Source organism: Dufourea novaeangliae, unplaced genomic scaffold, assembly GCF_001272555.1.
Source record: "Dufourea novaeangliae isolate 0120121106 unplaced genomic scaffold, ASM127255v1 scaffold101, whole genome shotgun sequence".
In the NCBI taxonomy this organism is placed as follows: Eukaryota; Metazoa; Arthropoda; class Insecta; order Hymenoptera; family Halictidae; genus Dufourea; species Dufourea novaeangliae.
In genome coordinates this window covers 933,816-951,334 of record NW_015373989.1, presented here as the reverse complement: position 1 = coordinate 951,334, position 17,519 = coordinate 933,816, and the positions used below count along the sequence as shown (strand labels likewise).

General features: G+C 36.1%; 1 protein-coding gene across 5 annotated transcripts in view; it reads right to left on the bottom strand.

The window, feature by feature from the left end:
- Window positions 1-223: 223 nt before the first annotated feature.
- The window catches only part of LOC107187766 (protein tyrosine phosphatase type IVA 1), a 73,865-nt gene continuing 56,569 nt past the window's right edge, over window positions 224-17,519 (bottom strand). For 3 of the 5 annotated variants that reach the window (XM_015575931.1, XM_015575935.1, XM_015575930.1), the window contains 5 exons: window positions 1,920-2,247; window positions 1,351-1,841; window positions 1,137-1,268; window positions 890-1,056; window positions 224-806 (listed from right to left, as the gene is read on the bottom strand). In XM_015575931.1, the coding sequence (XP_015431417.1) occupies window positions 695-806; window positions 890-1,056; window positions 1,137-1,268; window positions 1,351-1,467 (528 nt within the window). In that variant the 5' untranslated portion in view covers window positions 1,468-1,841; window positions 1,920-2,247 and the 3' untranslated portion in view covers window positions 224-694. Of the gene's footprint in view, window positions 807-889; window positions 1,057-1,136; window positions 1,269-1,350; window positions 1,842-1,919; window positions 2,248-2,613; window positions 2,733-4,616; window positions 4,795-17,519 lie in introns of those variants that run through there. The other 2 variants (XM_015575934.1, XM_015575933.1) reach the window with 2 other exon arrangements.

Genomic DNA, 17,519 nt, shown 5'->3' with positions numbered 1-17,519 from the left:
TATACATTTCCTGTATTCAACCGTTCTGGACAAAACGTAAGTTTTTATTGCACTCATTTGTCTAAAAAGCTACGTTTCACGACAGCTGGATACAATAGTACCAAAGGTACATTACAAGAATCGATGAGAATCGAAGTGTTTTCTCAATTCCAAAAATATTTTGTATAAATAATGCATCAGCTAATATTCATAAATTGATTGGTAACATATTGCATATATTTATTTTATTGGACCAAATAAATGCAGCCTTTCGTAATTGTTGTACGCAATAGCCTTAAATAAGGCACCGAATATGCTGTACAATGCATAAGTTGATCCAGTTTTAATTATACAGGTAATCAGATCCATTTAAATTCATTACTAACCTTACCAAGCGTGAGAGGATATTCCCTGTTCTATAGCATTTAACCTTAATTTAGTATCAAAAATAAATACAAAAATTTTCATAAAAGAAAAGTGAAAAATCATTCTAAGCAGTTTCGCTTTTCAATTGTTTGCTTCCTGACAATGAATTCGACAGTGCAAAATGTGACTTGAAAATTCTTTAGTAAATAGTTTAGTTGCATTTCCATTGATAGGCCTTTTCAGAACAGAGTCGGTACAGTATGTCTCTTGTTTTACCAGGCATGAAAACTTATACAATTAGGTATACCAATCAGTATGAATTAGTAACTTTTCAAAGAAATCGTTTAATCTATTGGACGCAGCAGGAGTTCTTTTGTCCATTTTTGAGCTTCAACCGAGACTTGGGACGATATTTCTCAAGGTAGGCCAGCTGCTTTGCGTTGATGGCGCCTCGTCTTTTTCTAAACAATCAAATATCGATTTTATATTTCTCGTTCAGAGACGTAACAGGACATATTTGTAAACCAATAAATTTGCCACTCACTCTCTGATTAACGCGACTGCATCTTCATATTTTAGTCCCAATTCAATCAGAGCAAGCGCAACCAGCACTGGTGCTCTGCCAAGTCCTGCAACGCAGTGTACGGCCACACACGCATCAGGGGACTCGCGGAATCGATTTTTCAGCAGTTCAAACCATTCGTCGACAACCTGAAATTAAGTTCACTTTGTATAATAATAAGTTCAGTGATCCCAACCGTGATGTTGAAAGTAAAAATATCTGTATTTACTTCATTCGGTGGAAATGTGCCATCATCAAATACTAAATCTATGACATTAATCCCTTCTGCTTTGAGTTCCTCGACCTTGTATGTTGGTTCACAGACTCTCACTACTTCTTTCACATTGTGCTTCTTCAGTTCCTAACAAAGCAGCAGACTTGTTAACATCAGTGTGTAGGATTCACTGGACATTCGGTAAGATATGAATAGCAAGGAAATGTACTTGGATAAAAGTATGAATGGTCTGATCATTGGGCCGATCAGTGATGAGGAATTTCATGTTTTTGTATTCGATTTCGGCGGGCGCCGGCCTGATGTCCTTGACCCTCATGTTGCTCATTTCCTCTTGGACAACAGCTGGTATACTCCTACTTCTTGTATTGTTCGAACTCTTTTTTTTTTTGTTTAACGATTTTGTACGACAATGTTTCTTTTTATTTTCTTTTTTAATATGCCACACTATACGAAGCAACAAAGATTGGATTTGACAACTTAGCCCATAGATGTCAGTCTTATTGAGTTGTTTTTCATTTAATTAATTGAATACTTTGTTATTTTTTTACAGAGGACAGAACAGTGGGCTCACATGTAGACTTCGAGAAGGGTTTTTGGGGTGCGAATTTCGCCGAAAAGGTGAGGACTACGTTACATTAGGCGTTGTTGATATGCGATCGATTCCCACTTGGGATCCTTGACTATGATTCGGAAGATTATCTGCAAGAAGGTTTCATTGAAGTTTTTAATCGGTCCTATCTAAATGATTCTCAGTAACTCTCCAGCATTAATATTTACCTATTTGGCACTGGGTGCGCCTGGATCAGGTGCGCTCAGTAACTACGATTCTTGCATTTAGTAATGTAAATTAAAAGTTGACTTCTATTTAATTCCTCTACGCCTTGCGAGATGACTAGCTGATGATTTTCCGACTTCGAGGCAATGATCCTGATATTATTGAATATTTTTTTTGCCAGATTATGATAATTCCTCCTTGCTTTCTCTTTAATAATACCTAGCAGGTTCTAGGGTGGTTGGGCGTGTCTCTCTATTTGTGTTGAGCCTGGCAGTATTCTGCGCTATCCAGCTGAAACTCCATGTATGTGAGGATGCACTCACCAGGAAACTGTAACACAAAAACAGAAACACAATTTTAAAATATATATTTCGAGCTTCGATGATTTAGTAATTTATACTTTTATAGATCATCCTTCTCATGGAATGATAGTTCTTTTTGTTTCTGGCAGAAAGAAAGGTTAAGTCAGTCACCATGAAACACGTGACACAAACTATTTACACACAGAAATATAAACGAGAAATTTATGAGTGTAGCGAAGTATTTATTTCGAGATATCCTCTGATATTTTCGTGTTGTTTGCAACAGGGGAAGAACAATTGCGAGCTGTTGTGACTTCACCGCACGTGCCAAATGTGATCCTCCGCCAATTTCCGTGAGTAGTGTTTGTCTGTCACAATAAACAATATTCTTTACCTGAAAAATTTCGAATGGTTGCGTCTGTACGTTTCCGCGATAATGCATTACGAATACAGCACGTAGGAAAAACGTTTCTCAGAGAAAGATTCCGCCCGACCACGCAAATACCTGCGGACTTGCGCTGTCATACTGACATTAGTCGATATCTCGATGTCGAGTATAATCGATTAAAGGAGCTATACTGAATTCGACTGTTCAAAAATTTGAATTCTTTTTCCTGCTCACTTCGAAATAATGCGAGGAACCTACAGCTCTGTAACCTCTTATTTAGCAAATAAAAAATAATAATATCCTATTTGAGAATTCGTAAATATACAGGGTGTTAAATGTTTCCGAATCAATGGAAGTAAAGAACTGTAAGGAAACCGTTACGACCACACGATGGCCTCGTTCACACTAGATAACGTTCATTTGAAAAATGTTTCATATAAATTCAAATACTTTGTACAAATACGACAAACTTCGTATTCAAACTGGTAACTCTTCATAGTCTATCCCATATATTAAGATACGTACCAGACTATCTATACAAAACTGAAAAAAACTAATGTATACTCAAAGATATGCAAGACAATAATGTTTCACATTGATAAACAAGGAAGTTAATGCACTGTTATACAAATTATTCCAGACTGGACAATCACAATAACCAGGACCGTGAACTTTGCATCAACTTTCAAGGATATCTGGCGACACTGTGTCCACTACTAGGTTACTACTTGCACCATTTAACGGTGATTTCCATCCGATGAATATTCATCCGTCGTACGTGCGAGAATTCGATGGGTAATCAAAGTTGATAAAAAGAAAAAGAATCGATTTAACTCGATGATCGTCGATTCAATCACTCGAAGCTCGTCGAACACCGGGTGAGAAACGGTGATCGAAAGGGGGAGCAAAAACGCGTCGACGACGAGCAGTCCGCGCCAAGCGACTTTTAAATTTATCGGTGGCGCCAGCGGCGCGTGATCCGTTCCGTTGGGATATTCGAATAATCTCAACGCATAGAGCGTCGAACAAAGACGAATTTTCTTTGCTTTTGGCAACGGGCCTGGTTTTGCCGTCGATGCCAAACGAAACAGACAGTTCCGAAAGCGCGTGTCCCGAACGAGAACGGCGCTTCCGTCATTTTATGCGTCTGCTTTGAGGGATCCTGGAATGTTCGTAAATAGAAATGTCTAGGTCAACATACCTAGAAACCGTGTGAACGTTTTCATGAAAAATTATCTCAATCAGGAGATATCAGTCGATTAACGTTCTCGCTTGCAATTCTTGTGGAAAGAAAGCAGAAGACTCGAAATACATTTTTCGGTTCGAATTCTAGAGACCACGAAGGGTCACGTGACACACGTTCGCCGCCATGTTGGATAATTGAGTAACTGACACTGAATTCGTGGTTTTTGCTGTATCATATTTTGAACGCTCATATAAGAACAGCACACATTTGAATAAGAATAATTATCATTGGCGACAAAACCAGATGTCAGTTGTCAAGAGGTGTTGTCGGTAATTAAGAGTATTTTGTTATTAAGAACTCTGTAGATGTTCTATGGCGACGCTATTGAGAACAGTGCACTAAACCTACCTAAACGTGTTAGGATCCCAAATATCATTGTATCTCATGAAGATTTTCGACACGAACTAAGGTACATGGGATCTAGATATGAGCACCGACGAGGTATAAGAATAGACCTCTCATCTTATGGGAGTTGGTGGCCAACCTAAACTGTAGTACGGACACCTTAAAAAGCTAGTGATTTTAGCGACCTCTACGTTACGAGAACGGTACACCTAGGCGGGTAGTGATACTAAAATGGAAATAGGGCAACATAACCCCACAAAAGTAGGCCGCAAAAATACATTGGATGAATGTCTACACCTATACCTCGTCTATGGTATGAGATCGATCATAAAAATCGAAACGAATCAATTTTTCGAATTTTTAAATTCACGCTGTTTGCAACACCAGAATCTAAAAGACTACAGTCGGTCATCTTTACCTCATGAAAAGACGCAGTACTGATTGAAAACGGCGGCGCTCGATCGTCACCGAAAAAAATTACGCGATCACTGCGTCGTGTGGTTCGTTGGCGTAACTATCAAAACAGTTCCTGGTCCTGAAGGAATGTACACACAGGCTGTACCCACTTTTAATTTCCGCACACAATTCGTGTATACGCGTGTGTGGGCGTCGCACTTCCGCCGCGCCGATAAAAATTAGCTCTCGACTGTCGGTCGTCACGTTAAAATGGACTGTTTGTAAATTCGCGATGCGCATCGGTATCGCAAACTATAGGTGACGATAGATCGCGGGGGGACGAATAGCATGCGTTCTCGTTCCGTCAGGCCGTCGAGACGAGATTTGCGAAATCTCCTTTTACGTAACCGGACAGCCCCGCAAACGGATAACTGAGGAGCAGCGCCGGATCAAAGGGGGTTGCAGCCGTGGGCCCCATTTTACACGGGGGTCCCAATCTAAGCATTCCATTTATGTAAAAAGAGAATAATTCAATGAAATTTTGTTTACTGTTTCCCTTTTGAAATAATTAGAGACCACACTGAATGTAGAAATAAATCGGAACATATGTTATTACAAAATAACGCAGCATTGTTCGTTATAATCAAGCGTTCGTTATGATTTAATTTTATTTAGAATAAATTTCAAGTATTGAGGATTTATGTACTTTTATTGTATGTTTCAAGAACGCGATATAGTGAAACCACTGAACAAACAAGCACTTAACGAATTTTCTGGAGGAACAGTTAACGAATGTCGTGTACAAAGTTGATTCTGTGTATTGAAAATTTATGGAATACATCTATCGAGCGTCATTACTGCTTTCTAAAGCGTTCGTTATAATTAAATGTTATTTAATTTTATTTAGACTAAATTTCAAGTTTTGAGGATTTATGAACTTTATTACATGTTTTATTACAAAAATTATTTGGCCCCTCCCCCTGCCTCACTTCTCAACCAAGGGGGCCCTCGAAGGTTTCATAGCCCGAGCATCAAAAGTCTTAAATCGGGCTTGATTGGGAGAAGCGCAGGACTGCATCTTTCGAATCCACTCGGACGGATAACGGACAGGAAAAAGTGAGAGCGTGAGATACGACGTGTACACCGGAATAACCAGAATAATTGGCAGCTCCGACAGGTACGTGCATGCGAACCGCTCGAGCGAACGTGACTCCGGCCACGCGTGAAGGTCGAATCCGTCTTTGCCAACCCTATGTCGCCATCGATTGGTCAATTCTACCTGAGCCCTTCTACGATGTTCACGACCCCGTTGCTCTGCTTTACCTCTCGACAGTTCACAGAATGGAAAATAAAAAGCACTGGGATTTATTGAACACGTTCGACGGAAGGATCCAATGTTTGGGATATTCGAGTGGAGTCAGTTCGATGAGCACTTAACGAAACCATTTGGAGGGTTGATGGAGAATTTTGATGAGTGGGAAGGGAATGGAGGTGGAGGTGAGTTTAAGAAGTCTAATGAATCCCCTTTGTACGACTATTTAACGAATCTTTTGGACGGACCATTTAACGACTCTTTCTTGGTGAGCATTTAACGAACCCTTTGGACGGCCATTTAATGTACCGTTTGCACGACTATTTAACGAATCCATTTTGGCGATGATTTACGGAATCCTTTCTGGTGAATCCATTGGATGATCACCTAAATAATCCATTGTACGACTAACGAATCTATTGAAGGAGCATTTAACGAATCATACCTGGAGATCATTTAACGAATCCTTTGGATGGCTGTTTAACAAACCATTTCCACGACAATTAACGAATCCCTTTTGGTGACAGTTTATGGAGTTCTTGCTAGTGACCATTTGACAGATTCTTCGGACAGTCATTTAACAAACTCTTTGCACGACAATTTAACAAATCCATTTTGGCGATGATTTACGGAATTTTTTCTGTGGAACATTTAACGAATTCTTGGGATTGTTTGAGGATTTCTTTGAATGATCACTTACAGTAACTCCATTTAACGATTAACCAATCTACAGTAGTGGAAATCATTTAACGAATCCTTTGGATGGCCGTTTAACAAACCATTTCCACGACAATTAACTAATCCCTCTTGGTGACACTTTATGGAGTTCTTGCTAGTGACCATTTGACAGATTCTTCGAACAGTCATTTAACAAACTCTTTGCACGACAATTTAACAAATCCATTTTGGCGATGATTTACGGAATTTTTTCTCTTGAACATTTAACGAATTCTTGGGATTGTTTGAGGATTTCTTTGAATGATCACTTATAGTAACTCCATTTAACGATTAACCAATCTACAGTAAATCCTCGATAAGTTTTTGAAGACTCCTCAGCACTGAACATTAAATATTTCATAAACTTATAGCCATATGCTTCAGAATTCCAAACTCTATAACCGTGCTAAACCTAATTGAAAAGTCTGCGTTACACCGGGGTACCTCTCGTTGTTAGTGCCGAGAAGTCTACGAACACGCATCGATGAGTTACTGAATTCTTTCTGGATGACTATTTAATGAATCCTCTGAACACACAAGAACTTAATCCACCGAACGGTTATCCAATGAAACCACTGAACAAACAACCACTTAGCGAATTTTGTGGAGGAACAATTAACGAATTTTGTGGTGGAACAGTTAACGAATTTTGTGAAGGAACTGTCATCGAATTTTGTGGAGAAACAGTTAACGAATCTCGTGTATAAAGTTCATTCTACGTATTGAAAATCTGCTGAACTAATGAATCGAACGTCATTACTGCTTCCTAAATAGAAGTATATATCTATATAAATAAGAATATTTTAAATAAAAATATTGGAAATCTTATCGTGCAATATCCGAAAGAAACAACAGCAGAGAATGTGTTAAGGTACTATTTAAGGTAATCATCCTATATTCTGTAAAAAAATTCCTGAATACCAATGAAATGTTGTCCGTCGTACACAAAAGGGGAATGATAAGAAAAATAGAAGAAAAGAGGAGAGAAACATCAGAGAAACATTTGCGATTTCTCGAAAGCGCGCGATTCAATAGCCGTGCATTAACTGGTAGCGAAACCAGAGACAGAAAAAAATGCGCGACACAGCCGTGAGAGTTTCACTTCTCTCGGGGATCGCGATACGCGCGACCGTAAAAAGATGAACGGTTGCTGCGCCACGTGCTCGTTTTCACTGGAGGCTAACGTATTCCGCGCGGCTGAAGTAGGTTTCTAGGTTGATTTCAGTGAATCTTTTGTCAGCCGATGCTCCCCGGGTCGTAGGTGCTAACGGTAAAACCGCGACGACCCTAGGCTCTTCATTCAGCGACGCGATTAGCCCATTGTCCTCAGAGATTTTTTAATTTTAATTCGATTTTTACTGGATTACTTAAATATTTTAGAATTTCAGTATTCATTTTTCACTTGTATACAGGTCAATACTTTATGCGCGTAGGTATAGTAGGCACAAATATGAAAGTCTAGTCCATTGTCCTTGTAGATTTTCTTATTATATTTTTTATATAAATTAGAATTTCAGAATTTTAACTTTTACTTTTATACAGTTTAAGATTATTTTATCCATGTATAGTATACAGGAAACAAAACTTGGTTTTGAATAATTGGGAATTACGAAAATCGCAGAGTGACAATAAACGAGGCGTTACTGTACTCAAGGATATTTGAAAGCAGTTTCCTTTTAATCAATTTGTCGATTATTAGCCAAATTTTGCGAAGTATTTCTAGCCCTTTGTGAATAATTGTGATTCACAGAAATTGCAGTGTGCGACAAAGAGAGTTCCCCAGGTGTAACGTTGACTTTTTAACGAGGTTTAGCACAGTGATAGATCTTGAAATTCTGCAGCCAATGATATTTGGTCGAGCCGCATACGGCCGTTAGTTTATGAAATATTAAATGTTCAGTGCTAAGAAGCCTTCGAACACTCATCGAAAATTTACTGTATCGCGACTTGGGGCGACTTTAGACAATTGTATTTGCGAGAATATTATTAAAAAAATCTGGCAACACTGCGCCCGATCGTGCAATGTATGTTTCGTGGACATTTCAAGAAATTATTCGATCGAGTATTGCGACGTGCTCGATCCCATTCCTACTATAAATCCACCGGAGCGTGCCGAGCAGATACAGGTGCTCTACCATGTTTAAGTAAGATAAATCGCGAATACGACGAGTTGGTCTAATTATCGCGCGCGCGTGCACTCAGCTTGCTACATAAATTAAGACCGTGAAAATCCTCGTGCGAGCTTCGATGCACACGCGTAGTCGTTATACACACAGGGGGGACATTTTCACGCGTCTATTTTCGCCACGAGTCGCTCAGCCGATTATAGTCATGCCCGCGTACACCGTAATATAGCACATAACTGTCGCCTCAGACGACGTTTGGGTCCACTTGGATACATTGCATTTTTACAAATTTAAAGTAAATTTTGTGTAATATTATTGGGACAACTAATTTTTTTCCAAGAAAGTAATTTGTAGTTGTTTTTATGGCTGGGTCAGAACAGACCCGAGAACAGAAGATCGAGGAGGCCAATTGCTGTTCGTTATGGTGAGACTATATGGTTTTTTTTCTGCATTTATACAGACTTCTCTCGATTATCGTCTGGTTTGTTCTACACGATTATTGTCCAGGCGTTATCCCCACCACTGAGGGGGGACGGGGACTTGTCAAGCGCATACTTTGTTGCCCCGGCTTCGGGCAAAAAACGAATTTACGAGGGTCTGAAGCATTTCTTCCTATACGATTATTGTCCCGGTGCGGACCCATGTTCGGGACAATAATCGAGAGGAATCTGTGACATGTTTTAACTTGGAAAACGTAATAAAATAAAGATTTCAATAGCATTTAATACTATCGATATGTCATCATTAGCATGGTAAAGCATCTAGTACAGAATTCAAAATTCTGCTATATTTTCAGTTTCAGATATTAGTATCTGAAATTGTGAATTTACATAAACTTCCGCAGTCTAGTTATGGTTAAATTGCGACTGTTTATGTAAATTTAGTTTATTTACTGTGATTTAAATAAATATAAATATAAATAGAAAATTGTAATGTCTATTGAGAACTTCAAGTAGTTAAAGATTCGATTAGAGGGAGCAAATATAATGGTTGCTCTACTCAGCATTCCCTTTCTACAATTACACCCTTCGGGACTGGACGCGCTTATAAAGAGAACTAGATACTATTCTAACGATCGTTTCATCCTACACACGAGTATTTTGAATATTTTGAATTGTATTTGAGGAAGTAAGTAGGATAATTACTCTACACAACATTCTCTTTCTATAATTATACTACTGGGAACTGATAACGTGCTTATAGAGAGAAGTGGATACTATTCTACAGTTGTTATGTTTCACACGATTATTTTTAATTGTATTTGAGGAAGTAAATAGGATAATTACTCTACACAACATTCTCTTTCTATAATTATACTACTGGGGACTGATAACGCGCTTATAGAGAGAAGTGGATACTATTCTACAGTTGTGTTATGTTTCACACGATTATTTTTAATTGTATTTAAAGAAGTAAGTAGGATAATTACTCTACACAATATTCTGTTTCTATAATTATACCACTGGGAACTGATAACGCGCTTATAGAGAGAAGTTGATACTATTCTACAGTTGTGTTATGTTTCACACGATTATTTTTAATTGTATTTAAAGAAGTAAATAGGATAATTACTCTACACAATATTTTCTTTCTATAATTATACCACTGGGGACTGATAACGCGATTATAGAGAGAAGTGGATACTATTTTACGATCCCTTCATCCTACGCACGATTATTTTTAATTATATTCTAGGGTGTAAATACAATTATTACTCTACACAACATTCTCTTTCTATAGTTACTCCATTCGGGATTAGTAACGCGCTTATAGAGAGTAGTGGATACGATTACATCATTTCATCCTATACACTATGACTTTTAATTACATTTGAGCGAGTAAATGCAATAATAATTAGGACCGTCAACGCGCTTATAGAAAGCAATGGACACGTTTATATGATTATTGCTCGAAAAGCCCAACTTCATTATTTTTCCCTTTTAAAATAAAACAAGCAAGCTATTCCAATGAGCATAGTAAAACAAGAAACACAAATAAAATGTTTATTTGTCATGAATATATGAAAGTTCAATAAAAGGGTAAGGGGAAAACAAGGGATGCAACAAAAAAATGTTTTCAAGAAAATCAATTTTTAATTTCGTTTTCAACCGGTATAGGAACACCAGATCTTTAACGTCATCGTATGTGGACATTTCTGCTTCTGTAAGCCTTTTGTGATTCGACGGTTGCTACTAACAGAAATATACACCGTAAAATCACTAAAAATTGGCATTCCCTGTTCTTTCCTTTACTCTCTAATTGTACACTTTTCAATTTCATAAGAATCTTTATTTTTCACCGTCTCTTATCATTCGGTTCGATATAAATCGGTCCGATAGTCCTCAGAGATTTCGATCGAACATGACCGATTCCGTGTCTCGAAAACCAGTCGATTGTCAAGGAAGTTAATTCAAACGTAATCCCGTGCAAATATGGTCGCCATCTCTTGATTCACGATACCATCGTGCGCCGAGAAGACGACCGGTACTCGATCGATAAATCTGGGCGCCTCTAATCTATTTCATTAGGAAGATATTAGAGCTCACGTGAGACTGTTTTTCGTTGGACCCCCTTGCACGTCTGACATAATCCTTCGTGTTTGCTCGAATAAGCTTTTGGTAACCACTTTTATCAAGGTTTAATTCCTCAACATTCACAGTATTATATATTGTGTACAGAAAGTGTATTTGCACTTTTAGGTTACTTGTGAATGCAGGCATATATTTCGGTTATCTTGACAATCATAAACACTATTTGGAAGGATATTTTAACGAAATATAGAAATTGTTTACTTTTTTTACAGTCTCTGTTATGTATTCATTGTTATATATAAAATATAAAAATTGTTCGTTTTTTATGATCTGTTATATGGTTAAAAGAAATTTTTTTTACTATTTACATTATTCTACTATTTTATAATAACAAAAAAATTGTTTTGTTTATAAATGTATTGTAATTTGTTTATATTGTTTTGTTTATAATATCGTAGAAAATCTTTTCTGTTAACAGTTAATAGACCATAAAAAAAGGAACGATTTTTATATTTCAAATTTTCGCTCTATTTCACACCGTTATGAAGTTATATTAAGAGAACGAAAAAAATGTGAAAATTTTAAGGGCTGATTTCACACCCCTTGAGAGTGAATTCTGGCAGAAAAGAAAATTGTTCCCCACTTCAAGATGCTCGACATTGATGCGAATTTTTATTAAATTCAGAATTTTCATGAATTGGGCACTTTTTATGCCGGGGCAGATAACCGTTTGAAACAAACTTTCCTCAACGGACAGGGAAATTCCCCTTAGTCGCAAGCGTTTTCCTTTCCACGCTTGCCCCGATAAATTCTTTCTCCCAATGAACTCTTGACCGGCGATTGTCGCGTGTTCATTGTTATTCCCGTCCCCGACAATCGACAATGAATTTCGTTGTTTCACGCGACCCCTCGTCGATAACACCCCAGAATTTCGTAACTTTCTCGAATCGGCAATTTCTTTCCATTGAGACTTCGGTCTGCGTCGGCAACAGTGATTTCATTCGTAGCCAATTACTTTCTTGAAGATTTCGTTTATTCGTTAATCATTGAAATATATTAAATATTTAACAAATCGCGGGTATTCTGAATTGTTACCACTGAAAAAATCGAGTCCAGAACAAACTTTACATATTTATAGAGGAATCCACAAAAATTTAAAGGAGATGGAAATTTATTTTCTAATTTAAATTATAATTCATTTTACTAATAATGATTTTAGTTCATAATTTATAATTTATTTGATTTAAAATGAATCTTAATGACTAAACTGAGAATGTTCATACGTTTGTAAAAAAATCTGGATCTACAAACGATATTAAAATAAACGTTAAACTCTGATGGAATTTAATACTATTTATATATTATTATTACACTATGGTTCATGTAAAATTCCCATTCTTATAATACATAATTACGGGAATTAAAACTACAGAAAAATGTATAAATCCATAAAATTAACATTCTGTACAGTTGTTATTTAGACTGCGGATTTTATGTATTTGTCGTAAATGTGAGTATGCAAAACGCAACACGAACAGAAAAATTTTCGAAAAAACGAGTAGACATTTTACTTCACTTTGGACATAATGAATCCTTTAAGAAAGAAAACTAATCTTTGACATGATTTCAGTTGAGTAAATTAACCTACAGAAATCTGAATTTGCATAGAAATCCGCAGTCTAAAGTTATTATGAATGTAATAAACGATTTATTGTAGGAAATAAATCCGATTTCAACTGCTACAAATTCGTGTCTCAAGCTCGTACTCCACGTGCATAAACATCATAACATAACAACGTCATAATGTTTATAAGTATGCACATGTATTTTAAATATTTTTTAAGAGTACTCACGATCAACTTTTTTCACTTGGTGTTGGTTATTTTTTAATACTACCAACATTTGTAAACATAACCTAAAATTGGCGAAGCTGTGTGTTTATTGGTTCCTGGGATATTTAATAATTAAATCACTCGATATTATATATACATTATTTATTTAATAATTATATATATATATAATAAAATATAGTTCTATATTTTTCATAATTAAATATATTAATAATTCAAAATATTAAATATATTATTTTAAATAATATTGTGTTCCGAAGTACAATAAAAGACAAACCTTTCATCGGATCAAACGAGTTTTCTATTTTATTCGGAACCCAGTAAGATACATGAGAGGAAAAATAAATTCCTACATTTGTTCCAGTCTTTTTTTTTTAGGTTAAACAACACGTAAAATGATCAAATGAAGTCACACTACAATCTTAAAGTAGCAATAATTGGGGCATGTACCTTATACACTCCCAATAAATTAGCAAATTCAAAGTCAACAAATTGTTGTGCGTGCATCAGACGGTTATTAAGGACCCAAGAAATCATTGGTACTGCGGAGGTTGAATTAATTGCCGTTAAGAGGCACGAACGATTGTTTAAACATCGTGGTAATAAATTCCGTCGTTTATCCGGTCGTGTATCGCGCGAACAATGTCCTCGTCATACGTCGACCGTGCGCAATGCCACGAACGCGAATCATCCACGATGACATAAGACGCAAACAGATAAGGAGACATTTTCCTGTCCGTTGGATCCATCCATTGAGGATCCAACTTGCGACGTGCCAAATTATTTCGTCGCCAAATTCGGACGATCGATACGGGCCGAAAGCTTTTTTTTTCTCTCTATCTTTCAACGAACAACAACGCAGTTAGCATAAATAATCACTCGTGCGAAACACTTAATACGTTAAACGCTCAGCTGATTTCGATTGACCTTTACCGTTCACGTCACATGGTCCGTCTATGGTAAATGTCCCAATTACTGCCAATTTCCGTAATACTGTCATTTTATTTATTTTACTGAATAACAACGCAATGTATAAAGCATTGTGCACAAAAAAAGGTTATTATTAATATCGAAATCTGATTAACATAAGAACAAAGAAATACGTATACTAGGACGTACCAGGTATTTCAAAATTATTGTTGAAAAATGAGTGCACAAAAAATGTTATTATTAATATCGAACTTTGATTTATGTAAGAATAAAGAAATACGTGTAATAGGATATACCTGGTATTTAAAAATTAATGTTGAAGAATGTGAGTGAAATTTCAGTGTTAAAAAGGCGACTATGTAAGTAGGAAGTGATGGCGAAATCGTAGTAAAGAAAAGGCCGTGATTTTATTATGCAATCTATATCTATTGTACAAAATCAATTGTTGAGGTAAGAATTAAATCTAGTAGAACTGTAGTAGAACCAAATCTTTTCTAGTAAATCTGAAGTAGAACTAAACCTTTCTGAATCTCTTTGAACCGCGAAGTTATGAATGTTTTTTCATCATAAAGTTTCAATCTTTTTGGATCGTAAAGTCTGAATCTTTTTGAATGTGAGGTTCGCACTTGTTTAAATCGCAAAGTTATGAATCTTTTTGAATCCTTTTGAATCGCGAAGTTCGAATTATTTTGAACCGCGATGTTATGAATGCTTTTGACTCGAAAAGTTTGAATCCTTTTTTATCGTAAATTTTGTATCTTTTTGGTTTGTGAAGTATAAGTTGCTTTGGATCGTGAATATTTTTGAATCTTCTTAAATCGCGAAGCGCCTTATTTTTCCCGTTCCCCGGCAGGAAATCGTTCCAGCGATTAATTTCATAATTAATTGCACGGACACCAATCGCGACCGCGAGGAATTCGAGGGCGTGATAAATCGGACGAGCCACATCAACATTTTATCGGTCCCTTGTCTTTCTAGAGACCTTGCGAATCCCCCCTCTTTCGGAGGTGAAATATTGATTCAACTAGACTGATCTTCCGCGATCCCTCCAGATAAGCTCGATGAAATTACAACCGGTCGAGGAATGACAAAAAAAAAAAAAAAATGTGTTTATATATATATATATGTATATTATTTTTTTGATTATATATATTATTAATTGTTTATTTTTTTGCGTCGATTATCTGTTAAAAATATTCATATATACATATTCATTGTTTTTTTTTTAAATGGATACCTATATTTTTAACAGATAATCGACGCAAGAAAATAAACAATTTTTGTCTGAAACGTTTTTATTTTTTAATTTTTTGAAATATTTCTTTCTATTTAAAAAAACGAAATTGACCTTCAAAACGTTCACCAGATTAAAAATAAATAATGTCATTCTCTTTCTCCATTAAAATCAAACAACTTTTGTCTTAAATACTTTCTTATGAAATGCTTTGTTTTTATATTTCCATGTTTGAATTTAAATGCCGCACCCTGCATACAGGGTGTCTCGTGAATCGTAGGAAAATCGAGAAGAAATGTGTTTTCACGTGTGTAATTTAAATGTGCAGTAGAATTTTTGTTTATAAAAGCTTTTATCCGCGAGAATGAAAAAAGAGAAATAATTTAGTAATTAACCTTTAGACTGTTGGCATTTTTAAAAAAAAAAGTAGTCCTTGGCTAAATTTTATGTATACGTATATACAGGGTGTCCTATTTAAATTGACCCACTCGAATATCTCCAAAACTATCGACGATATTAGAAAATGTTTGCGACAAAAGTTAAATGGTATCAGGGAGCACACTTTTTGATGTAACTTTTGTCCATGTGGATGCGTAGAGGTCATATATGAAGGTCAACTTTGTTTTTTAAATAGAATCGTATATTTTTTAATGCACTACTTGGTGTTACTCGCTATTCCCTAGATAAAGTACTACGTTACTTATGGCGGATTAGTTGTTAAAGTTAAATGGACTGTTAAATTACAAATAATGTGGCTGTGTTGCAGAACCGCATATGACGAATGCCCTATGTCATAAATACATACCGGGTGGTCTTTAAATTTCACATTATCATTGAAAAATTTAACAACTTTAATAAATACAAATAATGAACGAAAAAAAAATCAATTTAATTATTTAAACAGTAAAGTGACTTCTGAGCCATTCTATATATCAAATCCACAGTCTCCATTCGAAAGTATCGAATACATACGGTACTGGTGACATTTATTAAAGTTCAACAGGTAATTCTCACGCAGACATAAAATGACAAAATTATTGCAATATATATAGAAAACAGTATTGTTGCTTTTATATCGAGATAGGTCTCCTACTTACAAAGTGTACGTACTTATAGAGAGAAATGTGTGTTCCACGATGAAAATATGTATGAAATATAATGAAATATTCTCTATCGTAGAATTCACTACAATAAGAATAAAATAGAAACCCAATTATATTTAACGAAACCCAATGAACTCTCCAAAAACGATGAAAATTCCCTAGATAATAATTTTCCTTCCTTGTCATGTATACATTGAAAAATACATGGCAATTCGAACGACGTAATATTGTTCATGCTAATGGTTAAACGCAGGAATTGTTAAACAAACAAATAAATCAAATAATCAATGGAAAATAAATAAATATTCAATTGAAAATCATCGATATGTGACTGCAATTGGCGTAAAAAGTTGTTCTCTTTAGTTAGATTCCGATAAAAGAAGATCCCGTTCTGAGAAGGAAGAAAACTGATCGATCGATCGATGCAATCGATTCGCGCCGCGGTTACATTGACTCTACGATCATCCATAGATCGTTCTGTCCTATTCGATAAAATTATAACGTCGGCAAACAAGGCGGATCACGGTCGCTTTCTGAGAAACGCGCGTCTCGCTGTGTGTATACACACATGCACACATGATCCTGACATTTGGAATGCGCTATATTTATTCAGGAAGCACGTGTTTACACGAACAACCCCCGTACACCACCTTACGATCTATAAACGCAACACGTGCGCGCGGGGGACTCCCGGCTGCGTTCTTTGTCGCGGTTAACCCTTTCATTCCCAAATTATCGAAAAATTTCCAAAGAAATATTTCGTCAACAAATAATTCATTAAAAAATGATATATAATTCTATTAAATAACTAATTTCAAATCTACAATTAAAATTTTTGTCTAACTAAATTTGTTAACAAATTAATTAATTCATTAAAACATTTTAGCATTTTGAAAGCGTCTAATGCGGTTTTTCATTCGTTGCCATTTGACAACTTTTTTCACGTTTATCAAAGTTATACAGTGATTCCTCGATGAATGCGACATGAGCAACGGCGTTAGTCCCATCACTGGGGGGATCCCCCTCGGGAATCAATCAAAACAGAGTCAACAGAAGCTAAGCAGAGGCTCGGTTTCGGGTAAAAACCGAAGCACCGTTTTTATCTGAAACTCGTGACTCGTA